Source organism: Rhinopithecus roxellana, chromosome 3, assembly GCF_007565055.1.
Source record: "Rhinopithecus roxellana isolate Shanxi Qingling chromosome 3, ASM756505v1, whole genome shotgun sequence".
Lineage (NCBI taxonomy): Eukaryota > Metazoa > Chordata > Mammalia > Primates > Cercopithecidae > Rhinopithecus > Rhinopithecus roxellana.
In genome coordinates, this window is record NC_044551.1 from 75,607,492 (window position 1) to 75,635,205 (window position 27,714).

The following is a 27,714-nucleotide window of genomic DNA, read 5'->3' on the forward strand; positions in this document are numbered from 1 at the left end:
ATTATATTTTCGTTGTCTGCTGGATCTGTTGTGAAATCCTTTGCTTGATTTCTGGTATTGATAGTATTTGTCTACTTATTCTTTGTCAGTCTTGCTAGGTGTAGCCAATTAAATTCATATTTTCAAAAAATGAACTTTTAGTCTCATTGATTTTTCTCTATAGTTTTCTATTTTCCAATTTATTGATTTCTGCTCTTTATTTTCTTCCTTCTGTTTGTCTTAAATTTATTTTATTATTATTTTTCTCTAGGTAGCTGACATGGAAGATTAGATTATTGATTTTATTTTTATTTTTTCTAATGTATGCATTTTAGTGCGATAAAATTTTCTTTCAGTATTGCTTGAGTTGTATGTTACAATTGTTACATATTGTGTTTTCATTTTTACTTAATTCAGTGAATGTTTTTATTTCCTTAGAGACTTCTTTTTTGACCCATAGATTATTTGAAAGTGTGAAAGCATGTTGTTTAGTTTCCAGTGATTGGAGATATTCTTGTTATCATTTTATTAATGATGTTTAGATTCCATTGTAGTCAGAAAATGTGCTATGAAGGATTTGAATTTTTAAAAATTTATTAAGGTTTGCTCTGTGGCGCAGGGTGTGGTCTGTCTTGGCATATGTTCTGTGGGCATTTGAAAAGAAAATGTATTTTGCTGTTGTTTGACAAAATGTTTAAAAAATGTTGGTTAGATCCTGTTGGTAGATGTGGTCAATAAGTTAGTTTATATCCTTGCTGATTTTTTGTTCTGTCAGTTGCTCAGAGAGGGGTTCTGAAATCTTTGATTGTAATTGTGGGTTTGTCTGTTCCTCCTTTCATTCTATAAATTTCCGCTTTATGTTTTACAGCTCTATGATGGTGAATACATGTTACTCTTCTTGGTAAATTGACTATTTTTTCAATATGTAATGTTTCTCTGTGTCAAGTAAATTTTTTTGCTCTAAAGTCAGTTTCAACTGATATTAATACGGCTACTCCTATATTATTTTGATTAATGCTTGGATGATATGTTTTTTCCCCCAATCTTTAAATTTCAGCCTGCCCACATTACTGCATTTGAAGTGGATTTCTTATAGATGGTACAGTTGGGTTGTTTTTTTTTTTCACTATGTCAATGTCCTTTAATTGTAATATTCAGACCATTTACATGTAATGTAAATACTAGTACGTTAAAGTTTAAACCCGTACTTTTAATATTTTGTTTTGTGTTTGTTGTTTTTTGTTTCTCTATTATCTGCTTCCTGCTTTCCTGAATGTGGGTTGGTTGAACATTTTTAGAATTCCATTTTGATTTATCTATAGTGTTTTGAGTGTATTTCTTTGTATAGCTTTTTGAGTGTTTTTTTTTCCAGATATTGTATTAAATGTATATATATTCTTGGTATTATATTATTAGACTCTGATTCTTATTTAAATCTTCTGTCTTAACTACTTGACACTGCTCTGATGGCTTTGAAGTGGGGGTGGATGTTATTTGCCGAGTGGCATTGAAATCCAAGTTTACCTCTTGGCCTCAGTTGACAACTACTAGAAAGACAGGCTCCTTGTTATTGTTGGGTGGTGGTGGCAATCCTGGATCTCCACTAGAACTCCACTGATACCACTCTCTCTGGGAAGGGTGGGAGTGACTTGCTACTCTTCTACTGACATCACAGAGGAGAAGTATGGGCTAATTCCAACTAGACTACAGTGTAAATTTGGACTCTTCACTAGGCTTCCTCTTGTACTAGCAGAGAGGGAGGAGGGGTGCTTCTGTTGCTACATAGAGCTGGAAACCCAGGCTGCCAATGTAGATTTCACTGGCACCGGGGTAGGGATCATTACCTCTTGATGGGGGTAGAAGTCCTGGGTCACTTCTCAGCCTTCTTTGACACCACCCTGGAAGGGGGATGGGCAACCTTGTTACACTATATATTGTGGGAGTGAGTGTGGGTGAGATTGCAGTTTTTTTCTGTGGTGTTTGACTAGAGTAGCATGGTTATTGTATAATATTTCTGCCTTGCCAAGCTGCTGCTTTCGTGATCTTTTGGCTAGAATGATGATAATTTTCTTGTGGCTTTTTTTTTTTTTTTTTTTTTGTATGCAGCCTTTGGCATTTGTGGGTTGCTGACTTATTCATCTGCAAATCTGGGGTAGATTAAGCAAAAATAAAACCCAGGAAAAACTCACCACTATGTTCACTGGGTACTGTCTAGGGAACTAAGGAGCGGCAATGAATTGGTGCCTCTCACTACTGTAGCTAATAATCCACTTAGTGGAATTCTTACACCCTGCCTTGTTGAATTCTAGTACCCAAGGGATGCAAGTTTCCATCAAGGCACACAGTCATTATTCCCTTAAGTCCAAAGCTTAACTGTAACTGGTCGCTAATCCTTTTTGATCTCTTCATAGTAAATATTCAACAGGGAGAGAAGTTCGCTAAATTGACAAAGCTAATGGATCCTAGTTACTGAGGGAAAGTTGAGTTGTTCCTTTCCAGTTGCAAGGAACAGCATATTTTGGGACTGCAAGATTCACTTAGGTGCCTTTTAACACTCCCATATCCAACAGTACTTGTTGAGAGAAAACTTCAGTAACTCAATAGGGAAAGAACAGCTGGAGACTTGTAAAAGACTGTAAAATACCTGATCAGTTAAGGTATGGGCAATGGTAAAGGGAACAAGAACTGCATGATAGAAGAAAGCTATGCTTATTAGTCGGGCCCTCTGATCAACTATAGAAAGAGAACTATGCTGGGCCGGGCGCGGTGGCTCAAGCCTGTAATCCCAGCACTTTGGGAGGCCGAGACAGGCGGATCACGAGGTCAGGAGATCAAGACCATCCTGGCTAATACGGTGAAACCCTGTCTCTACTAAAAAATACAAAAAACTAGCCGGGCGAGGTGGCGGGCGCCTGTAGTCCCAGCTACTCGGGAGGCTGAGGCAGGAGAATGGCGTGAACCCGGGAGGCGGAGCTTGCAGTGAGCTGAGATCCGGCCACTGCACTCCAGCCTGGGCGACAGAGCAAGACTCTGTCTCAAAAAAAAAAAAAAAAAAAAAGAAAAAAAAAAAAGAAAGAGAACTATGGAGCTGGTTAATTGTCGCCTTGCTCTTGCTTTCCTCTGCCACCTCTGATGCAGACCACTGCTGGGGCTAACACTTCAGTGTTGCTTTCAGGTGGGAGAATAACTGAATGGATGTTACCTCACGATGATATTTTGCTGATAGCTTTTTGTGGGTTTTTTAATGTGGGAGACATACAGAGTTTTTAATTCAGACAAATAAGTTATTATTTAAATATATATTTTAATATTTAAAATATTTAAAAGTATAGATTTTTAAATTCAGACAGATAAAAGCGGATGCTAAAGAAGGAGGGGGAGCTGTGTTGGATATTCTGTGTCCTTCCAGAGCCAATATTCACTATTTATCACTTTTGCTTTGCGTTTTAGTAGAACAACCCAACAGACTATGTCAATCTGGCACTTTTCTCTGCCCTGGATTGTAGTTGGGTTAGCTAACAGGAGTGTGCATGTTGGGAAAAAAGAGGTCCTAAGTGTGCATTTTCCTGGTGTCCTCCCCACTGGTGTGGTTTGGAGTGGCTGTGTGCCACTGTAACCCTCTAGGATTTAAGTCTGTTTGTATAAAGGCTAAATTTAAATATTTTTAATGACCTAGGACTGTTTTGTTTCTTTTGACACTTTTGTCATGCTTCTAAACAGCCTTTTACCAAAGTGATTTATAGAGCACTAGTTCTGGGAGATGTTAGACATTAATGAAGAAAAAAACTAGCTTGAATATATGATAGATGATTTTTAAAGTTAACATTCTTTATCATGTTACATATAAATAAGTGATTCCACTTGTTATTCTCCAAGAAGGAAAGATAGAAAGCACACAAAGCCTTTGTTTGCCTGTGCATTCTGAAATTATTCAGAAGTGCTTGTGACATGTAATATACAGTATACTGCTGGTGTTCTCTACAAAGAAGATTCTCAGTAGTCCAAGTGTGTCTGCAACTTGAAGTCTCTCTTCAAAGTCTACTCTAAACTATGTCCTGGTGATGACCATTCATGTCATAGTTTCCTGGCCTCCAGTTATGCAGGTTGACCTATAGAGATTTACATACACACTTTTAAAGTATCGTGATACTTCTTTAAATTATGTATTTAAGTATTTTGTTCTATGATTTTAGTTTTCTTAGGTACATCAACTGCTTCAACTATGTGTATATATGATCTTCTTTGGCCTCCTTATATTAACCTTTCTTCCTTTTTTGTCATTAATTTTGCTCACTTTTCTCATTTGTATTCTATATGCCCATAACTATGTTTTCTCAGTCAGTTTACCCATGTGCCCCTTTCCATTGTATCTTCTTTTCTATGAGGTTTTAGTTTTTTCCTTTTACTTTTTTCTACCAACATTTGATCTCCTCTTTCTTTCCTTCATCATTTCTTTTCTGTTACATCATTTCTCTGTATAAATAATTGCCTCATCTCATGATGAACTGTGTGTTCACATTTCTAATTTGCTCTGTGAAAATATTTTTGTGGTCAGTGCCCTAATCTTAGCGGTAATAAAATTATGCTGCTCTTTTTTTCTTATGACATCTTTCTGTAAATGCTGTGGTAGCTCTGTTTGAAAATCACTTTATTGACTCCGTTGGGCTCCCATAGGGTGGGAGTGACTTATTTGGCATCCCAGGCGGTTGGTTGCATGTATAAAGGCTCTTGGCTTTTCAGTTCCCTCAGAGAGGGCTGAATTGTCTGTGAGATTCTTTGTGCAACCTCTTCTCACCCTACCCTCTGTTTTATGAGTCATAGCAGCCCAGAAGGTCCCTACTGACACCTATTACAGGCAAGAGATATAAATTTGGACTTTAGAGTGTTTCTTGTCACCTTTAGGAAGAATATTTTTCTTGCTGCCTTCTTGGATCTTCTGCCACCAGCTGACATGAGGCCTGGATAAGAAGGGTCCTGCCCTGAGCCCTGTGCTTAGCGGGACCCACATTATCACAAACATTGAAACTTGAAGATACTTTACTTTTCTTTCTCGAGTTTTGTAAGGGAGGTTTTGAAAGATTGGTAACAGGGTAAGTGAACAGAGATGATAGGAGAGGAATGTAGGATTGGGCTAAATTCTCCAGGCCAGAAGATGCTGTTTAGACTAGGAGGTGGTCAACTATAAACAAAAGCAGCAGCTCTTTCTCCTTCCTCAGGGCAGTGATTAGGAGGTTAGGAGACAAGGAGTGAGACTGAGGGAAGAAAAGTATAGCTACCCCCTGGGAAAGGAGAAAGAGAGACTATTTGTTTAAAGTTAGTCACCTCAAAGCACCTGATGCAGGTAACTGGGGAGACTTGGTTCCCTAAAAACTATGCTTCTTTACTCCCCTCTCCAGGATGCATAGATAGGCATCTCCTGGGAATCTTATCAAATATGTGGCTGGGGAAGAGGAATCACATCACAGCAGAGTCCATTCTGCTCTACCCCTGGCAGCAGGATAGGCCCAGAGGAAAAGAGGCACCTTTAGCCTCTAGGTCTTTAGGGCAAATGCCTGGAGAGCAGCAGGCCCTGGGTCTTTGAGCATTTGGCTGAGCTTGGTTTTTATCTTCTAAATGTTTTGACATATGGTATGTGGATTTCCTTTTGTCCTTTTGTCACAGCCCTGCCAATGTTAATGGATAAGACTGGACACTTCTTTGTTCATTAGGTAAAGTTCTAATTCTTTTTTTTTTTTTTTTTTTTTTGAGACGGAGTCTCACTCTGTCGCCCAGGCTGGAGTGCAGTGGCTGGATCTCAGCTCACTGCAAGCTCCGCCTCCCGGGTTTACGCCATTCTCCTGCCTCAGCCTCCGGAGTAGCTGGGACTACAGGCGCCCACCACCTCGCCCGGCTAGTTTTTTTTGTATTTTTTTAGTAGAGACGGGGTTTCACCATGTTAGCCAGGATGGTCTCGATCTGCTGACCTCGTGATCCGCCCGTCTCGGCCTCCCAAAGTGCTGGGATTACAGGCTTGAGCCACCGCGCCCGGCCCTAATTCTTAATTTTATTGGCAATGTTCCTCCAAATTTATAAACAACATAGGACCTTCCTCTTGTGGTGTATTGTCAAATCACATGCTTTTTAATTAATGTTGAAAGTACAATGTCCATGGGGGATTGATTCCAGGACCCCCATGGATAACAAAATCTGTGCATGCTCATGTTCCTTCTATAAAATGGTGTATTTGTATACAACCTACCTACATCATCCTATAAACTTTAAATCATCTCTAGATTACAAATAATAGCTAAGCAATGTAAATGCTATATGAATAATTATAGTATATTTTTATTTATATTTCTTTTATTGATGTATTGTTATTTTTCTTCCCTGAATATTTTTGATCTGTGGTTGGTTGAATCCACAGATATGGAACCTGTGGATATGAAGGGCTAACTATATTTGGTCAGAAATTGTTTGATTTTTCATTAGAAGTTGAAATTCTGGGTTCAAATGGTTTCCTCAACTAATAATCTCACAAAATTACTTGAATAGGTAAATCTAGCTATTTTATAAACTATATTATAAAATATATTTTATATATTTTATATAAATTTGCTTCTGATTTTCTTGAGGTACACATGGCATCTCTGAATGAAGTATTTCTCTATAGGCAAGTTCATTTTATGAGATTTAGTAGGTTTAAATAATATAGGTTTAAATATTTTTCTTTGTCTTTTGACATGGCAGTTTGACTAAGCATAAAATATGAGGGTCACATTATCTTGCACTGGTTACTTTTTTGGCATTCCTTTACTGCCTCTATGGGATTAATGTTGCTTTAGAGAAATCTGAATGTAAGCTTATGTTTTTTATTTCCTTCTGCCTAAGTGGCTTTACCTTCTTGTTTAGCTGTTCAAAAAAGTCTTGTCATCTTTAAAATTCACAAACTTTACCAGTGAATATTTTGGTGTTGAAAGTCCTGCAGCAAATTTTCCTGGGATGCTCTGTATCTTTTTAAATTATAGATCAATCTTTATTTCAGAAAGTTTTCCATAATTTTACCTTTAAACTTATTCATTTTTCTATTTTGGTTGATTACATGTATGTTTGATTGCGTTTGTCTGAATTCTATATCTGTAATTTTCTCTGTAACCTTTTAAATCTTGGTGTCTTATTTTTCCTTTATTTAATTTTGTTCATATTTCTCAAGTCTATTCTCTCTGTCATAATTCTCACAGTCTTTATTCTTTTTTGACCATTCCAGGGTGACCTCCACTTCTGATAGTTTTGTTCTTTTATGTTTTATAGAACAAAACTTGATACTGAGTTATTTTAGCCCATGTTTGAGTTTTTTCTTTTTTTCTCCTTCCTCCCTTCCTTCCTTCCTTCTCTCTCCTGCCTTCCTCCCTTCCCCCTCCCTCCCTCCCTCCCTCCCTCCCTCCCTCCTTCCTCCCTCCCTCCCTCCTCCCTCCCTCCCTCCCTCCCTCCCTTCCTTCCTTCCTTCCTTCCTTCCTTCCTTCCTTCCTTCCTTCCTTCCTTCCTTCCTTGCGTCCGTCCGTCCGTCCTTTTCTTTCTTTTCTTGTGATGGAGCCTTGCTTTTCTGCCCAGACAGGAGTGCAGTGGCTCACTGAAACCTCCTCCTCCTGGGTTACAGCAATTCTCCTGCCCTTAGCCTCCCAAGTAGCTGGGACTACAGGGGTGTGCCACCAGACTTGGCTAATTTTTGTATTTTTAGTAGAGACAGGGTTTCGCCATGTTGGCCATGCTAGTCTCAAACTCCTGACCTCAAGTGATCCGCCCACCTTGTCCTTCCAAAGTAGTGGAATTACAGGTGTAAGTCACCACGCCCTGCCTCAACATATTTCTATGAGCTTATTAAATCCCTGTTTTGAGCTCTGGATTTTAAGAGGCAATTGTTTCAATTCCTTTTTTAAGTATGGCAATATAGTACTTTTAAAATCTACGTTAATGACAGCATTTTTCTGGAGACTGTTCTCCCTTACTAGTCATTTGTTTTTCTTTTTTTGGTTGTTATTCAACTTTTAATGAGGTGAATTATTCCTTGTCAGCTTTTTGTGAGGTGTTTGTATTAGACTTCATAATACAGTACTGCCTGTATTATGAAAATGGATCAATTAAATAGAACTTTTCATGAAGCACTGTAAAATGAGTTACAGCTGGGTTGACATATTGATGCCTTTAAACCTTAGAAAGCTTCTGTAATAACAAGAGATTTGTACTGGAGTGGGATTGCAGAGATTAGTGACACAAGATCAAGCGGCCATAAATAAACTCACAAATAGTCAAGTTAGTAAAAGATGTCCTTTTGGTTAATGCAATAGAATGCTGGATCTCTGTCTTCTCCCACTTAAAGATATTACATATGAATTAGCACATCACAGCCCTGCGTCCTTTCTCAATGTAGGCCTGTATTATTCACATTTTCTACTGGGGGCCTGCTTGGATGCCTCTGCTTTCTCAAGTTAGCTAATTGACTGATTATATTCACCAGTGCTGATCTAATTGGCTTATTGCAATCACCTGGGCTGAGCTAATTGGCTTAAGGTATTTACCCTAGTTGCAGAAGATGACCTTTGACCTACTTTTCTTCTGAGGCTTTTTTTGCAACATATACACACACATTACATAGACATAGCCATGTGATCCATTCTGTGTGTATATGTTTATCCACCTATCTTATATCTAAATAAAATAGTAAAAATGCTAGGATAAAGGCATTGTTTGTGTAACTATGGAACAAGGAACAGTCATGTATCAAACTCCAAACCTAGGAAAATTGAACTAATTGAAAAATTAGAAAAAATGTAAGTGACAATAAATATATGGAAAAATGCTTAATGTCACTGAGGATTTTTAAAATGAAATTTAAAAATTATATGTTTTTTAACCAATGAGCTTGGTAGTCATTTAAGTCTTATTATGTGAAGTGTTAATGAATTGTTGGTGGGACTGCATATTTGTATGATTTTTTGATAAAGTGGTTTGGCAGTATCAAAATATAAATATTTATTCACTTTGACCTAGCAGTTTCACTCATTGTAACCTGTCCTCTAGATAGGATTGCCCAAAATGTGCCAGGGTAAACTTAAAAAAAAATGTACATCATAACATTCTAATGGAAATAACAAAATGATTTAAACCTATGTATAATACAATATAATATTAACAATATTTATCATTAAATACATGTACTGGACTAGGCAATAAAATTACAGGACATTTGTGCTGTAGAGTATTATGACAGTGCCAATAAATAGATTTATAGCTTTAAGTGCCCATATCAGAGATGTCCAGGATATAATAAGTGAAAACTGGACATTGTTGAATATAAAGATAGTATGTTTTATTATGCCTATAATTGTGTAAAAAAAATTAAATGGGTATACAACATGTAACTGTATGAGTAAATGTCTGAAAAATTGAAAAGAACTGTTAACAGTGGTTACCCTCATCTAAGTGACATAGGTGAATAGGGGTTACCATCATAAAGTGAGGGCAGGCTGGGGTAAGAAAGTATATTTTTCTCTTGATTTATTTTTAAATAGTTTAAATCAAAGTAAAATGATTGGAAGAAATAAATAAGGTCATATCATATTAGGCAAATATAATTTATATGATATAAATTTAAATTATTAGTTAAATTTCTGTAAATTCACAATTTTGTTTTTTTTCCCCAAGACACTTGTGTAACAGCAAGCAATAGCACCAGTTGTACCTCTTCAACTTCTTCACTTTCTAACTACTTGTATGTCTTCATCTTGGGACAACTATTGCTGGGGGCAGGAGGAACTCCTCTTTATACTCTGGGAACAGCCTTTCTTGATGATTCTGTGCCCACACACAAATCTTCTCTCTATATAGGTAAGTTTATTCTCTAAACTGTCCCAGTATCACTTTATCTTATTATATGTTTACTTTCGAAGTAAAGTATAACATAGGCTTATTAAAAAGTTAGTTGTAACGCCATAGGTATTCCCAATAAATACATGCAGTATTACTTTTATTTTATTTCCTGCCATATAATGTCAGTTAATATAAATTGTCATCATTTTTGTTGACCCTCTGCTGTATTTCTTGGTATTGGCAGGCCAGCATTGCAGGATAGGAAGAGCCATTTAAGCAGCATTCTCTCTAGATCGCTTGAATCTCAGGGTAACTTACACAAGTGACATAGAGGCAGATCTCTGCAAGGTGTAGAGATTGAGCTCTGCCATTCTGTGTGATTTATTACATCCTATATTGACTTACAGTCCACAAAAGAAACCATTGTTTCTCCTTTGTGATGTAATTCCTGGTAGCATAAGTTTCTCTTAAATTCCTTCTCTTATGTTCCTGAAAGGTAAAACTAACTAGACAATGCACAGCCCTACATCTAATTATTGAATACTTTATTTGCATATGAGTTTTCTCTTTATCAGTCTGTTAATCTAACATAGGAGATTCATTGCCATAGCATTAGTAAGATAGTATGTTCAGTGCAGCCTAGGCTACTGAGGAACTCACAAATACCATTGGCCTTGATTACAGCCAGAGGATTCAAATGGAGACTACACTGCTGCACCCACCCAGAATCAAACCCAAAGGGTACCTACCCAACCAACACCATAGATATATCTATAGGAATATGTCTTATCCTATGAAAACTACTCAGTAAAATTGGAAGAGTTACTGTTGCTTCAGCTGTGCAGACATCAATATAGTAACAAGCAAAAACAAAAACATGAAAAATCAAGGAAACATGGCACCTTGAAAGAAATACAATAATTATACAGTAACAGAACCAAAAGAAAATAAAAATCTATGAAATGCCTAAAAAGGAATTTGAGCTAATGATCTTAAAGAAACTCAGTACGATATCAAGGGAGCTCAGATAAACAATACAAGGAAATCAAGGAAACAACTTTTGGTCTGAATGAGAAATTCAAGAGAGACAGATATCATTAAGAATAACCAAATATAAATCATGCAACTGATGAGTTAAATGAATGAAATTACAAGTGTAGAATGAAAAATTATATTTGAGAGGTTTAACAATAGACTAGATCAAACAGAAAGAATTTCTGACCTCAAAGAGAGGTCTTTTGAAATAACCCAGTCAAACAAAACAGCAAACAATATGAAAAAAAAATAAACAAAGTTTATGTGACATATGGGCACTATTAAGTAAACAAATATTTGAATTTTACGAATTTCAGAAGGAGAAGAAATGGGAAAAGGTATAGAAAATCCATATAATGATATAATGCTGAAAACATCCCAAGTTGTGGGTGAGAAATTAGACATCCAGATACAGGAAGCTCAGTGATTCCCAAATAGATTCAACCCAAAAGGGTCCTCTTCAAGGTATATGATATTCAAACTGGTAAAAATCAAAGACAAAGATAATTCTAAAAATAATAAGAGAAGAGCATCAAATCACCTATGGACTAATTCCCATCAGAAAGATTTCTCAGCAAAAACCTTACAGGTCAGGAGAGAATTGGATGATATACTTAAGAATGCTCAAAGGCAGGGGTTTGGGGGTCAGAGGCGGGACACAGCTGTCAGTCAAGAATACTATATCTAGCAAAGCTATTCTTCAGAAATAAAGGTGAAATAAAGTCTTTCCCAGGCAAGCAAAAACTGACGGAGTGCATCATCACTAGACCAGCCCTACAAAAAATTAAGGGAGTCCTACATCTGAAAGCAAAAGGACAATAAATTATCACCCTGAATACAAGTGAAAGTATAAAACTCAGTGCAAAGCAGATACTCAAGAAAAAGAAAGGAATCAAATGTTATCACTACAGAAAACTACCAAAATACTAAGATGAACAAGAGAGGAAGAAATGAACAAAGGATATATAAAACAATCGGAAAACAATTAACAAAATGACGGAAGTCCTCACCTATCAATGATAACAACCTTGAATGTAAATAGTTTAAATTCCCTAATTAAAAATATAGATAGGCTGAATGAATTAAGAAAGTATATCTAACCATGTGCTGCCTAGAAGAAACTCATTTCAACTGTAAAGATACACTTAGACTGAAAGTGAAGGGATAAAAAAATACATTTAGGGTAATTGTAAACCAAAAGTGTGTGGAAGTAGCTATACTTAAATTAGACAAAATAGTGTAAGTCAAAAAGTACAGGAGGCAAAGAATATTGTTTTACTCTTACGAATTCACCAAGAATACAAAAATAAATTCACCAAGAAGATACAGCAGTTATAATCGAATATGCACCCAACACCAGAGCATACATGTATATAAATCAAATATTATTAGAGTTAAAGAAATGGACCCCAATATAATAACAGTTGGAAACTTTAATGCTCCACTTCCAGCACTGGAAAGATTATCTAGGCATAAAATCAGCAAATAATACTGGACTTAAACTTCAGTATAGACCAAATTGACCTAACAGGTATTTACAGAACATTTTATCCAGCAGCTACAGGATACATGTTCTTCTCTTCAGCACATGGAACATTCTTTAGGATAGACCATATGAAACCACAAAATAAGTCTCAATAAACTTTAAAATATTAATAATATATTAGGTATATTCTCAGACTACAGTGAAATAAAACTAGAAATCAATAATGAGGAACTTTTGGAACTGTACAAATACATGAAAATTAAATATCATGCTCCTGAGCAACCAATATGCCAATGAAGAAATTAAGAAGGAATTACATGAAAATAGAAATACAATAAACCAAATCTTATGAGGTACCACAAAAACAATGCTAACAGGGAATTTTATACCAATAAACACCTACATCATAAAAATAGATTTCAAATAAACCGCCTAATGATGTACCTTAAGAAAATGGAAAAGCACGAACAAACAAACCCAAAATTAGTAGAAGGAAAGAAATAATAAAGACTATCTCAGAACTAAACAAGAGTTAAAAAAAAAAAAAAAAAACTACAGAAGATCAATGAAATGAAAATTGTTTTTTGGAAAAGATAAAATAAAGCCATTTGCTAGACTAAAAAAAAAAGAGAGAAGACCTAAGTGAAATCAGAAACAAAATAGAAGGCATCACAGCTGACACCACAGAAAAACAAAGGATTATTAGTCTTAGGAACAAATACATCCAACAAATTGAAAAACCTAGAGAAAATGGATACATTCCCAGGCACATAAAACCTACCAAGATTGAACCAGGAAGTAATAGAAAACTTGGTCAGACAAATAACATGTAATGAGATTGAATCAATAATAGACAGCCAAAAGCCTAGGGCTGGATGGCTTCACTGCTGAATTCTATAAAACTTGTAAAGAAGAACTTAGTACCAGTTCTTTTCAAACTGTTCCAAACAGTTGAAGAGGAGAGAATTCTTCCTTATTCTGAGACCAGTATTACCCTGATGCCAAAACCAGAGAAAAACAGAATGTAAAGAGGAGCTACAAGCCAATATCCCTAATGAACATAGATACAAAAATCCTCAACAAAATTATAGCTGGCTGAATTTAATAGCACACCAAAAAATGATATACCATGATCAAGTGGAATTGATCTCAGTGATGCAAGAATTTGTTCATCATATGGAAATCCATAAATGTGATACATCACATAAACAGAATGAAGGACAAATATCACATGATCATCTCAATAGATGTAGAAATGTATTTGATAAAACTCAACATCCCTTCATGATAAAAACTCCTAAGAAATTAGGTATAAAAGGAACATACATCAACACGATAAAGGCCATGTATGGCAAACCCACAGCTAACGTTATACTGAATGAGAAAAAGCTGAAAGCCTTTCTTCTGAGAACTGAAATACAAGAAAGCCCACTTTCTTTTTTCTTTTCTTTTCTTTTCTTTTCTTCTCTTTTTTTTTCTTTTTGAGATGGGGTCTCGTTCTTGTCGCCCAGGCTGAAGTACAGTGGTGCGATCTCTGCTCACTGCAACCTCTGCCTCCCTGGTTTAAGCAATTCTCCTGCTTCAGCCTCCCAAGTAGCTGGGATTGCAGGTGCCCACATCACACCCGGCTAATTTTTGTATTTTTAGTAGAGGCCGGGGTTTCACCCTGTTGGCCAGACTGGTCTCGAACTCCTGACCTCAGGTAATCCACCTGCCTCGGCCTCCCAAAGTGCTGGGATTACAGGTGTGAGACAGCAGGCCTGGCTGAAGGCCCACTTTCATCACTCTTATTCAACATGGTACTGGAAGTCCTATTCAGAGCACTTAGGCAAGAGAAAGAAATAAGGGACATCCAAATTGAAGACGAGGAAGCCAAATTGTCTGTCTCCACAGATGACATAATCTTATACAAAAACATCTAAAAACTTCACCAAAAAACTCTTAGAACTACTAAATAAATTCAGTGATGTTTCAGGGTACAAAGTCGCATTAAAAAATCAGTAGTGTTTCTCTACATCTTTGATGAACTAGCTGAAAAAGATATCAAGAAAGTAATATCATGTATAATGGTTACAAAGAAATACATAGGAATAAATTTAACCCAGGAGGTGAGAATCTTTAAAGGAAAACTACAAAACACTAATGACAGAAACTGAAGACAGAATAAAAATGGAAAGGCACCCCATGCTCATGGATTCAAAGAGTTAATATTGTTAAAATGACTGACTATACTACCCAAAGCAATTTACAGATTCAATGCAATCCCTATCAAAATTCCAATGTCACTTTTCAGACATGGAAAGCAGTCCTCAAATTCATATGGAACTGGAAAAGATGCCAAATAGCCAAAACAATCCTGAGCACAAAGAACAAAACTGAAAACATCACACTATCTCATTTCAAATTATACAACAAAGCTTTAGTAATCAAAAAAGAATGGTGTTGATATCAAAACAGACACATTGACCAATGGAACACAATAGAGAACTCAGAAATAAATCTGTGTATTTATGACCAACTGATTTTTGCTAAAGATACCAAGGATATACACTGGGGACCCTTTAATAAGTGGTGCTGTAATAACTGGATATTGATATGCAGAAGAATACAACTAGACCCCTATCTCACACCATATACAAAAATCAACTCAAAATGGATTAGACACTTAAATGTTAGACTCAAAACTATAAAATTACTAGAGGAAAACACGGGAAACACTTCATTACCTTGGTCCTGGCAAAGATTATATGGCTAAGACTGCAAAAACATAGGCAACAAAAACAAAATTAGACAAATAGGACTATATCAAGCTAAAAAGTTGCTGCACAGCACATGAAACAATCATCAGATTGTAGAGACAAACTATAAAACAGGAGGAATTATTTGCAGACTGTTCATCCAACAGAGGACTAATGTCTAGAATATATAAAGAGCTTTAGCACCTCAACAGCAAAAAGTCCAAATAATCTAATTAAAAAATAAGCAAAGAATCTATATAGCCATTTTTCAAAATAAGATATACAGATGACCACCAAGTATATGAAAAAATGCTCAACATCAATTATCAGGGAAATGCAAATCAAAGCCACAATGACATATTATCTCACTTCAATTAGAATGGCTATTATCACAAAGACAAAATGTCAAATGCTGGTGAAGATGCAGAGAAAAGGGAACTTTTAAATAGAATGTTGGTGGGAATGTAAATTAGTACAGCCATTATGGAAAATAGTATAGACATTTCTCAAAAACGGAAAGTATAATTACCATATGATCCAGTAATGCTACTATTGGGTATTTATCCAAGGGAAAGGAAATCAGTGTATTGAAGAGATAGTTGTGTCCCCATGCTTATTGTAGCACTTCTCACAATAGCTAAGAGATGGAATCAAGCTAAACATTTGTCAACAGATGCATAGGTAAAGAAAATGTGAAATGTACATACAACAGGATACTATTCAGCCATAAAAAAAAAAAAATAAAAAAATCCTGTTCTTCATAGTAACCTGGGTGAGCCTAGAGGACATCCTGTTAAATGAAACAAGGATACAACAGGATACTATTCAGCCATTAAAACAAAACAAAACAAAACAAAACAAGAATCCTGTCGTTCATGGTAACATGGGTGAGCCTAGAGGACATCCTGTTAAATGAAACAAGTCAGGCATAAAAGGTAAATACTATATGTTCTCACTGATATGTGAGAGCTAAAAAGAAAAAATACCAGCTCCTAGAATTCAAGAACAGAATTATGGTTATTAAAGGCTGGGGAAGATATGGGAAGGGGAGGATATGGAGAGATTTGTTAATGGATAGAAAACTACAATTAGGAGAAATAAATTCTGGTGTTCCATATAGAACTGTAGATTGAATATAGCTAACCATTACTCATTGTATATGTTCAAAAAGCTAGAAGAGGGGATGTTAAATGTTCCCAACACAAACAAATCATAAATGTATGAGGTGATGAGTGTGCTAATTAATCTGATCATTACACATTGTATAGATATACTGACACATAACCATGTATCCTCTAAATGTGTACAATGGTTATGTGTCAACTAAAAAAAGGAAAAAAAGTGAAACTATATTCAACTGACTCCCCAAAATACTTGGGAGCTTAAATAAACAGCAACAACAACAATAAAAAGACATGAGTGATCAAATAAGTTTTGTTTTATGAAAATTCAGAGTTATATATGGCAATATTTTAAATATCTCACAGATAGAAATAAGCTCAATTTAATTCCACTGCAAGTAAAAATAGGGAGAGTCCCTAAGAGGAAGAAGTTTAATGGCTTACTTTTAAGAAGTAGACTTTTCAGCAGATCCAGATTTGAAGTCAGCTGCTGTAGTGCAAAATACAAAATTCTTTCTGAGTTGCACAGAGTAGAAAAGGCTTCTTTTCACATTGCTTGTATTGTTTTCTTCCGTGATATTGTAAACAGTAACTATGATCACTATCAGTAAAGGATAAATAGTAGATATACTACCTCTACTGCCAGTTAACAACACTTTCCATGGATTTATAATTTTTGGTTTTGTTCTAATTATTACTACAAATAGCTTTTACATTGAATTACATGTTTTAGACTCCTTGACTGTCTATTCAAATGTTATTGTTTTAATGCAAATATGTGTGATTTTGGTATGTTTAATTGTTTAGATTTTTCTGTAGTAAGACGTTTGTTTTCACTGTTAGATAGGCAAAGTGAAGTTGTACATATGACCGTATTCAATGTCTCTGTTCTTCTTCTAGGAACTGGTTATGCTATGTCAATCTTAGGCCCTGCTGTTGGCTATGTATTGGGAGGACAACTGCTAACCATGTACATTGATGTTGCTGTGGGAGAAAGGCAAGGCAGTATCTAGTTTTCTTTTATTTAAAGTCATTTTATTTTAATTATGCCAATATCATAGACAGAACATTTTCACAGTACTTCCCTCAGTATAGCATGAAGAATTATTCAGGAAAAAAAAATTGAATACAAAAGATTCTTATATAATATCTAATTTGGCTGCATTACCTTTTGGGTTAATGCTATACCATCTTTTATTATAATAACATATTTTCATAAATAATGACATTTAATAAAGTCGTCTGGTGAAATTTTTAAAAATACCCCAATTCATTGTTCAAAAATAAGAGTTCAATAAAAATTAGCAATATTTTCCATGGATTTAGTTGGGACTAGATAGTCTGAAGAGTCTCAAGAGTCTATGATTCTCAGAAAATGTTGACTCTCAGAAAATGTTCCAGAGTAACTCTGATAATGTCATAGAGATCACAATTATGCCATTTTAACAACGATGACAATGAAGGATAGTAATAGATAATATTTATTTGTCCTATACTGTATACCAGACACCATATGTTTTGTGTGTTAACTTATTTTACATGCTATCTTATTTAATAATCTCAAGTATTCAACAAAGTAGTTGATACGCACAGGTTGGTAAGTGTCTAAGACATGAATTAAAATAGATCTCTTTGACCAAAATTCAACACTGAGTTAGTTACCTTCTCTATTTCCTGATTAGAGAAATTTGTGCCTTTGCTGAGGTCATATGTTTTTTCATTTTGCCACTGGGAATTATAACTGCACAATCCTCTACATGACCATGAGCAGTGAATACAAAAATATGGTCATAGGTATGTGATTTGTTCTCTAAACTGTTAGTCCTAGGTTACTCTTTCACAGACTATGAAAAGACATGCAGAAGTAGCGACCCAGAGATTTAAGAAAGGACATTTTAATTTCAGTGGAAAATTACATGAGTTGTAGGAGTAGTGTATTTTTGGAAAGGGCCAAAGTGTATTAAAATATGAGACCCCTGGCTGGGCACGGTGACTTATATCTGTAATCCTAGCACTTTGGGAGGTCAAAGTATAAAGATCACTTGAGGCCAGGCGTGACTTGTGCCTGTAGTCCCAGCTACTTGGGAAGCTAAGATGGAAGAATCGCTTGAGCCCAGGAGTTCAAGGCTGCAGTGAACTATGATCATGCAATTGCACTCCAGCCTGGGTGATAGACTGAGACCCTGTTTCAAGGAAATAAATAGACAAATAGTCACTTTAAGAATAATTTTACATTAAAGAAATGCTCTAATTGAAGCACACTCTATGGGCTTTTAACACAGATCAGTGATTTGCTGTGATATATATTTAATACAGTAGAGAAGAAAATTTAGCCAAAGTTAAAAGAATGTTGAGAAATTCTACGTATCTTTTCAAATATTTGTCATATTTACTATTAGATATTTTAAACTTTCATGTCATATTTGCCATTTTTAAACATTTTGTAAACCATTATTCTCATAACTCTCAATTATGTCTGCTACCTGTTTTCTGATTCTTTGCAATGGCACCATTAAACTGTTGGATATTATAATCGTATTCTACTATATGCACTTGAAGTATAAAGTATATAATTATCTTAACTGAGTTTTAATTAATAAGGTAGAGTTGACTTTTACCTCTTTTTTTTCTGTCATATAGCACTGATGTCACTGAGGATGATCCACGATGGTTGGGAGCTTGGTGGATTGGATTTCTTCTATCATGGATCTTTGCTTGGTCTTTAATAATACCTTTTTCTTGCTTTCCAAAACATTTACCAGGTAAGCATGCTTTCTTTAAAACCAGAGATGTTTATTTTAATTGTAGGCCAGTTGTTATTTTCTATATGATTAATAAGAACTATAGATTCACCCTGTTTGTTTTATAGAATCTCAACTGTCTGCCTATGTAAATTTTGAATATTCTTCATTTTAGAAATTATTGGGTAACAATCTTAATATTCATGGTTTTTTTTCAATTCCATTTAATGATAGAACTATGAATATTTACTTCTTTAGTACTTAATAAATTTGTTTCTTATGTTTTATCTGAAATTCTGCTTTATATGTATACAAGGTACAATATCTTTTAAACTATTAATTTATATTCAGTTAGTCATTAATTTCAGTCTATCTTAAATCATTCATGTTAATTATTTGTAGTTAAAAGTGCAAGTACTTATTTTTTTTCAATTGTCACTGAAGTCATTCTGTAGTGTACTTTTTTATTTTTTTACTGTATGTGAATATTAAACATTCTTTTCTTCCTTTTTTTTTTTTTTTTGAGACAGTCTCCCTCTGTTGCCCAGACTGGAGTGCAGTGGTGCGATCTCCGCTTACTGTAGCCTCTGCCTCCCGAGTTCAAGCAGTTCTCCTAACTTAGCCTCCCAAGTAGCTGGCACTACAGGCATGTGCCACCACACTCGGCTAATTTTTGTATTTTTATTAGAGATGGGGTTTTGCCTTGTTGGCCAGGCTGGTCTCGAGCTCCTGACCTCAGGTGATCTGCCTCAGCCTCTCAAAGTGCTGGGATTACAGGCGTGAGCCACCACTCCCGGCTTGAATACTAAACATTCTATACAAAAAGAAGAGGTTAATTAGAAGGAATATTCATTTTTCTCTATGAGCTCTTGCTTCTGTATAATCATGTAGTTAAAAAACATATCTGTAGAAGTATTTTTCTTTAGGTTGGAGGTATTTAGTTGTTTACATTGCTATTTTCAGCAGGATAGATGATTAACTTTTGGAAATGGGCAAGAGAAAGTCTGACAGACTGGGAGTAGGTAGATTCATTAATTTCTTTCTACCCTGAGCCATTCATTTATAGTTCCATATGTTAACTGTTTTCTCAAATTTGTTGCCAGTACCATTATTAAAAATCAAAGAGACATGGTAATAAGATGGTAAATATTTCATTTGTCAAGCATGTTAGGATTAAGAGAGCAGAGGAAAAGAGCGACAAAAGTACTTTAATATATAAAGGATCAAAAAGAGAACCATTTGAAAGGAAGAAAAAATGTTAAGAGATTTTAAATGAAAAGCATAGATATGTGATTGGAGCAAAATTGTCTCATTTGAATGTTTAGACTAGTTGGAACTTCCTTAGCTAGTACTAATGGATACTAGTTCTTGGGGCATCCTGATTACAGACATAGATATTTGAACAATTTTCTTGACAGAACAACTAGCCTCTTATAGAATTTATATACTAGCGGAAGTATGTGTCAATTAGAAAGTAAGCACATTTTTACATGAAGAATAAAGTGATAGAGCAAGTTTACTTACTACTTTTTTTTTCTTTTTAGGTACAGCAGAAATTCAAGCTGGAAAAACTTCCCAGGCTCATCAGAGTAATGGTAATGCAGATGCGAAATTTGGGAAAAGTATTAAAGATTTTCCAGCTGCTCTAAAGGTAAAATAAAACTCTTCTCTGTCTCTCGCAGTCTCATACACCCATACGTATACACACACACAACTCACATGTATATATGTATATATGTGTGTGTATATTATATAGATTATGTATAATATGTGTATAATATATATTATACATAATAGGTATATAATACATATTATATATAATATACTATACATTATATATTATATATATAATATATAATATACATTATATATATATGTTATGCATAGTATATTATATGTATAAATACATATAAACACGTGCATAAACACACACATACCAACACATACCCACACGTACACACACACATGCGCCATCTTTTCAGAGTATGGTTTTGTTTGCTTGTTTACTACAATTGGAGCTCTTACAAACAGCTCTTTGGATTCAGTTTTATTGTCCTTTGAGTAAATGAAAACTATTCTAGGGTAGAATGGTTGAAAGAGCACGAGTTGTCTTATTGGCAATATCATATTCAGTGGTTCCTTGTTAACACTAGCAGCCCATTATTCCATGACATTTTCCTTATGAAATTGATGAGTCACTTATCACTGAATTGTAAATATATTTGAGAATTCTGAACCAATATTTTTCTTTTGTGAAACAGGTGGTTAGCGGTAACTTGGTCTGAATTTGAGGATAAAGAACAAAAATGTTATGGTCCATTCAGTTGTACTCAGCAGAAAAGTATTCTATTTAGTGTTATTAAAGTTTTATTCATAAAGGACTTTATAATTTTACCTTTTCAAGATGTGAAATTGTTTGCTTTTCATTGTTTTTGGTTTCTTGTCAAATAAAAGCCTTAAAATGTTTTTACTTCTCCACTCAGCCCATCTTTCAACTCTGCACACCATACATGCACATTCTTGTGTTTTGCTGATATTGTTCATGCTTTAATTGCAACTACTAATATTTTCTCTTACAGTAGTTCTATTTCATTATCCCTGTTTAATTTATCTTATACATTTTAATTTACATTACCATCTAGACTCATTACTGACCATTACTTTTTTTTAATCCTTGTGTCCTCCTGCTTAGTGATCTCTATTCTGATTTCAATCTCTATGAATTCAACATTTTCCTGTTGGTTTTCCTTAAATAGGATACCACCTAGATATCCTTAAATGTTTGAATAATATATTTTACTAGGTGAATACTTTTGGATCATTCCTCTTTAATCTCTGTAGCCTGTGAATATTGCTTGCTCTTCTCTACTTAATTGTGTTGTATTTGAGAAGTTTTATGTTAGTGTGATTCTGGCTTATTTTCATCTGTATGTTGGTAAGTTTTTTCATTTATCTTTGATTACAGGAAATTTACTTAGTTATTCTAAAGTATATGTCTTTTCTCATTAATTCTTCTCAAGAATCGATTGTTTTCAATCTGAAGACAATTTTTTAAAATACTGCTATTTATTATTATTATGAATTATTTTAAATTATTGCATGTTTTTAGGTACGTTTTCCTTCCTTTGTCAGTCTATGTGGCTCTGACTTCTAAAGCTCCCATCTTGCTCCTTTGTGATTCAGTGTGTGTGTGTGTGTGTGTGTGTTTGTGTTTTGCTTCGTTTTATGAAAAGTTTTTTGACATTTAATATTTGAGAATTATAATTTGGTTTTCATTTTGTAGTTAAATATATTAACACAACCTCCATACTCCCCTCTGTCAATAAATAAGATTCTGAGAGGTCTAGCCATATAGACGCCTATTTAAAGTTGCTTAACTGTGTTTCTAAAGTTTTTAATTGCTGAATCTAATCATGGAACAATACTATGAATCTGATACTTACAGACCATTCTCATCTGTGCTCATAGTCTCAAAGTCTTTCTTTACTGAACATAGGAATTCAGAACACAATAAAATACCAAATAGGTGGTAGATTTGTAGTGTGTAAATTTACAGTAACACTTGGGAAGAGAAATTTTCCAAGAAGGCTTTTACTTTCTTTCCGTGGCCCTTGGAATGCAATAAAAGCATAACCACCATATTGAGGAATCATCTATCAATTTTCTAGGTATTCCACATATACATTTTCTCATCATGTATATGTAAATCTATTAATTATCCCTAGTTACATTTTTGTTTTGGAGGAAATGCTGAAATTTTACAGATGATTGTAGAATTTTGTTATTTCATCATGCTAACCTTCTAACCCTATACTTTGCAGTATAATCACAGCTATTCATTTGAGGAACTGTATTTTTTTCTTTAGAATTTGATGAAGAATGCTGTCTTTATGTGTTTAGTTCTATCAACTTCTTCAGAAGCCTTAATTACTACTGGATTTGCTACATTTTTACCTAAATTTATAGAAAATCAATTCGGATTGACATCCAGCTTTGCAGCTACTCTTGGAGGTAAAACCTTTTTCTTTATTTTAACTTAATCTAAAAATTTCACTTTACCATATTAAATTTTTATTAGGATAATGTATAATTTGAGATAGCCCTTCTTTGAAATTTAAACTGAAACCAGCCTGGCCAACATGGTGAAACCCTGTCTCTACCAAAAAACATAAAAATTAGCCAAGTGTAGTGGCATGTGCCTGTAGTCCCAGCTCCTTTGGAGGCTGAGGTGGGAGAATCACTTGAATCTGGGAGGTGGAGGCTGCAGTGAGCTGAGATTACACTGTTGTCCTCCAGCCTGGGTGACAGAATGAGACCCTGTCTAAAAAAAAAAAGACATTTAAACTTAATTTTGGTACAAATTTCTGATTTTCTGACATTAGGCAGTCTATTGTATGAACTAGAAAAAGACAAAAGCTAAAATGGCTAAAGAGAATATATATTAATCTTAATTCTTAATGTTCAATACATTAATTTGACTAATTCCCTACTTAATGGACCTGTTAAGTCATTTGTACACATATTTCTATAAATCAGGTGAATAAATATAAGTTAAAACCATATTGGCACTTGTTTTTGATGTTTTTCCGTTGTCAGTATGAGTGAGTATATGTGTATGATTTCTCACAATCCACATTCTTCTTTCTTATTAGGGGCTGTTTTAATTCCTGGAGCTGCTCTCGGTCAAATTTTAGGTGGCTTCCTTGTTTCAAAATTCAAAATGACATGTAAAAACGCAATGAAGTTTGCATTGTTTACATCTGGAGTTGCATTTACGCTGAGTTTTGTATTTATTTATGCCAATTGTGAAAACGAGCCGTTTGCTGGTGTATCCGAATCATATAATGGGTAAATACATCTCAGTGCTTTTTGATATTAATATCAGAATAATAGACTAAGCATTTCCAAGCATATGTTTTCTTAAATTAAATGGTGAGAAATTGGCTTTTTAAAAATTTGGAAGGCCCTTTTTCCTATGTAAGAACATGTGGTTTTGTTTTTAGTTTAGATAATTGATGTCTTCTTAAAAGTTGGGGATATTTATACAAAGAACATTTAAGGAGCAACTTTCATATACTGGGCACTATGCTTCCTCAGGGATACAAAGATTAATACAGTAGGATTTTTGCCTCTAAGCAATTCATATCCTAGGGAGAATTTCACATTATATGTTTTTATTGATTTAAATTTTTAAAAATAGAAATAACTCCCTATGGTAAAAATTACCTTATTAGGTTGGTTGCAAATAGACAAGAAGAGAAATTAGAATAAAGCTAGTCCTAGCTAATACTAAACATTATTGTATCTACTTAAAAGTTTATGTTTATTGTAGATAAATAAATAACTTGTTCTCACTGTAGACATGTTTCTAGCTATAACAGATTTGACCATTTATATTTCTTTGTTTTCCTTTGAAATTTTAAGCCCTAAGTAGGTGGTCAGGCAAGAGGGTATTGCACAGCAGTACATTTTATACCTCACAGTGCTGCTTTGTTTCATTACATATGTTTGAGGCTGTCAAGGAAGGTGGTACGTTAGGTCAAGGACTCCATAATTTTGTATAATATGACCTACAGATGATATAAATATAATCTACTTCAGAAAAGTTTGCCAATGACAATTACCATGATTTGTAGTTGCTGCTAATATACCCGTGATTCTTTTACATTAATGCTGAGCATTCTAAAGCAGTATTTAGTTAAGCTTTTTTTTTTTTTTGAGACAGAGTCTTGCTGTGTCACCCAGGCTGGAGTGCAGTGGCACAATCTTAGTTCCCTGCAACATCCGCCTCCCGGATTCAAACAATTCTTGTCTCAGCCTCTGGAGTAGCTGGGACTACAGGCTCATGCCACCATGACCAGCTAATTTTTGTATTTTCAGTAGAGACGGGGTTTCGCCCTATTGGCCAGGTTGGTCTCAAACTCTGACCTCAAGTGATCCGCCCAGCTCGGCCACCCCAAGTACTGGGATTACAGGTGTGAGCCACCACACCCGGCCAAGCTCCATTACATTTATTCGATATTTGTTGAATGCTTCCTCTAGCAGACCTGCATGGCAAAATCCCTGTTCTAAAGGAGAGATTGCAAAAGAAAACAGTGAATGAATAGTCAATTAGGTAATGAGGGATAAACAAATTGCTATGGAATTGAAAAGAAGGTGAGCTTCTCAAATTTATTTGATTAGAATCTGGAAGGGCTTCATAGCATAATAGTGAAATGGGGTTTAAAAATCCTTCAAGGATACAAAGAGTTTTGAGAAATGAAGATTTGAGAAGAGAGACAGGGAGAGGGAATATGCTAAACCAAAGTTATAAATGCTATTAAATGTGAAGGCTAGTTTCAGAGACCAGGTTGAATGGAACTTAGATTATGCGTCTGGAAATAGTATAAATATGTTTTGGAATGTCAAAAGGTAGGTAGAGGTTAAGTTGCATAGACCTGACTTTCACCCCTGTAAACTTCACCCAAACTTATCCCAGTAAACTTTTTCTGTATGTTCCTTTTAGAAAAAAAAAAAAAAAAAAAAGGAAGTTCTGGATAGTTTAACACATAGTTTTATCACCTTGAGTAACAAAGTACATGTGAATCCATTTAATATTGTCTACCTTAAATGATAGTTACTACCAGGTGTGCTGTCCTTCGTGTAATCAGAAAGGAAGGCATGTGTGATGGGGTAATTCTGAGGTTTGTGTAGGAGTTGGCCATTAAGATATATTAAGATCTGGGACATAGTGTTTAATACACATACACATTTCTTAGTGATGAGAAAAACTGAAAGTAAATATACACACACACACAAATGTCACTAAATGTATGTGTTTTTACTCACATTTATGTATATGTGTGTACATAGATAGAAATAGGGACACAATTTAATGTCACCAAGTAGGTGTGACATTTTCAGATCATATTTTTCTCATGGCCCCAAATTCTTAGTTTTAGTTTCTGTACCCTGAGTATTAAAATGTGTCTGTTACAAACAGGTCAGTCAAACTAGTCTCATCTACGAAACATGTATAGAAGAAAAGGTACAGGCATATGTTGAGGATATGTGGGTTTGGTTCCAGACCACCAAAATAAAGCATATATTGCAATAAACAACTCAAATGGATATTTTGGTTTTCCAGTGCTTATAAAGTTTATATTTACTCTATACTGTAGTCTATTACATATGCAATAACTTTGTGTCTAAAAAAGAAATGTACAATGTACATACCTCAATTAAAAAATTATTTATTGCTGAAATGTGCTGACAATCATCTGAGCCTTCAGCAAGTTGTAATTTTTTTTGCTGGTAGAGAGTCTTGCCTCAGTGTTGATGGCTGCTGACTGACCAGGGTGGTGGTTGCCAAAGGTTGGGGTAGTTGTGGCAACTTCTTAAAATAAGACAATAATGAGCAGTCAGAACACATACATCATTTATTGATTAAATTTTACTTCTTAAAGGGGCATGGTTCATGGTGTCCCGAAACAATTATTTTAGTAACATCAGAAATCACTGATCACCGTAACACGAAATGATAATGAAAAAATTTGAAATTTTGCAAGGTTACCAAAATATGAAATAGACATAAAATGATCGTGCACTCTGGGAAAAATGGCACTTTACAGACTTACTGAATACTATCACTATCACTACATTGCCACTAACTTTCAATTTGTAAAAAACAAGATTTGCCAAGTACGATAAAACAAAGTGAAGTAAAGCTAGGTAAGCCTGTCTATGGAAAGAACAGTCTAAGAAGCTCAAGAAATATCTTTTCAGGGAGTGAGAGACAGAAGAGGTTCTGAGGATGTAGGGTTTCTAGTAGAGGGATGCAAAGAATCTTTGACCTTTACCGTGGTAAGCACAGATGGGTAAAAATAGGTTCTACATCCATGAATTAATGAATTAGGCTCATTGATATATTCTTTGAAAGTTCCTGTTTAACATAACAGCATATCCAAAAAATGTAAGACCAGGGGATATATATACATGTGTGTATATATGTGTATATATATATGTATATATACATGTGTGTATATGTACATATATGTATATATACATATTGACCAGGCTGATCACCATGTTGACCAGGCTGATCTTGAACTCCTGACTTCAGGTGATCCACCCGTCTCGGCCTCCCAAAGTGCTGGGATTACAGGTGTGAGCCACTGTGCCTGGCTCATAGCTTTTCAACCCTTGCCCCACTTCTTCTCTTCTCCCTCTTGTAGTCTGCAGTGTCTATTGTTGCCATCTTTATTCCATAAGTACTCAGTGATTAGCTCCCACTTTTAAGTGAGAGCATGTGGTATTTGGTTTTCTGTGCCTGTGTTAATTTGCTTGAGATAATGGTCAGGATATTTTTCAATAATATTTTAAAGTAATTTATTATTAAATCTTTAGTTGGGCACAATACTAAAGTCGATTGCATGAATACTGTTTATTTTCCCACTGTTCCCCATTGCTGTTTTGTTGCCTTGACTATCTACAGGAACTTTGAGTCTTATTTTGGTGATCAGTGGTGGTAATGATGATTTGTGGTTTACTTAATACTTAAAAACCTCATAGAATATAGAAATACCATAGTGTATACACACAGTATTTTTTTCTGTATCTGGCCTTTAGCTAGAATTTTACTGATTATATGAAATAGCATCTTAAAGAGGCATATTAATATTTTGCAATGGTTTTAGGGAAATTTTAGCCTGTTATAGAGGCATAATTACAGAATAATACTTTGTATTTAAGAAACTAATGCTTGAATTCTACTTGCGACAAACATATAT

At 34.8% G+C, this 27,714-nt stretch overlaps 1 protein-coding gene across 1 annotated transcript in view; it reads left to right on the forward strand.

Moving 5' to 3' along the window:
* Positions 1–27,714, forward strand: part of SLCO4C1 (solute carrier organic anion transporter family member 4C1) — a 60,341-nt gene that overhangs the window by 15,345 nt on the left and 17,282 nt on the right. Inside the window, exons 3-8 of the mRNA XM_010379078.2 lie at positions 9,661–9,843; positions 17,106–17,202; positions 18,846–18,967; positions 20,491–20,597; positions 22,813–22,957; positions 23,599–23,794. Of these exons, the coding sequence (XP_010377380.1) occupies positions 9,661–9,843; positions 17,106–17,202; positions 18,846–18,967; positions 20,491–20,597; positions 22,813–22,957; positions 23,599–23,794 (850 nt within the window). The remainder of the gene's footprint in view (positions 1–9,660; positions 9,844–17,105; positions 17,203–18,845; positions 18,968–20,490; positions 20,598–22,812; positions 22,958–23,598; positions 23,795–27,714) is intronic.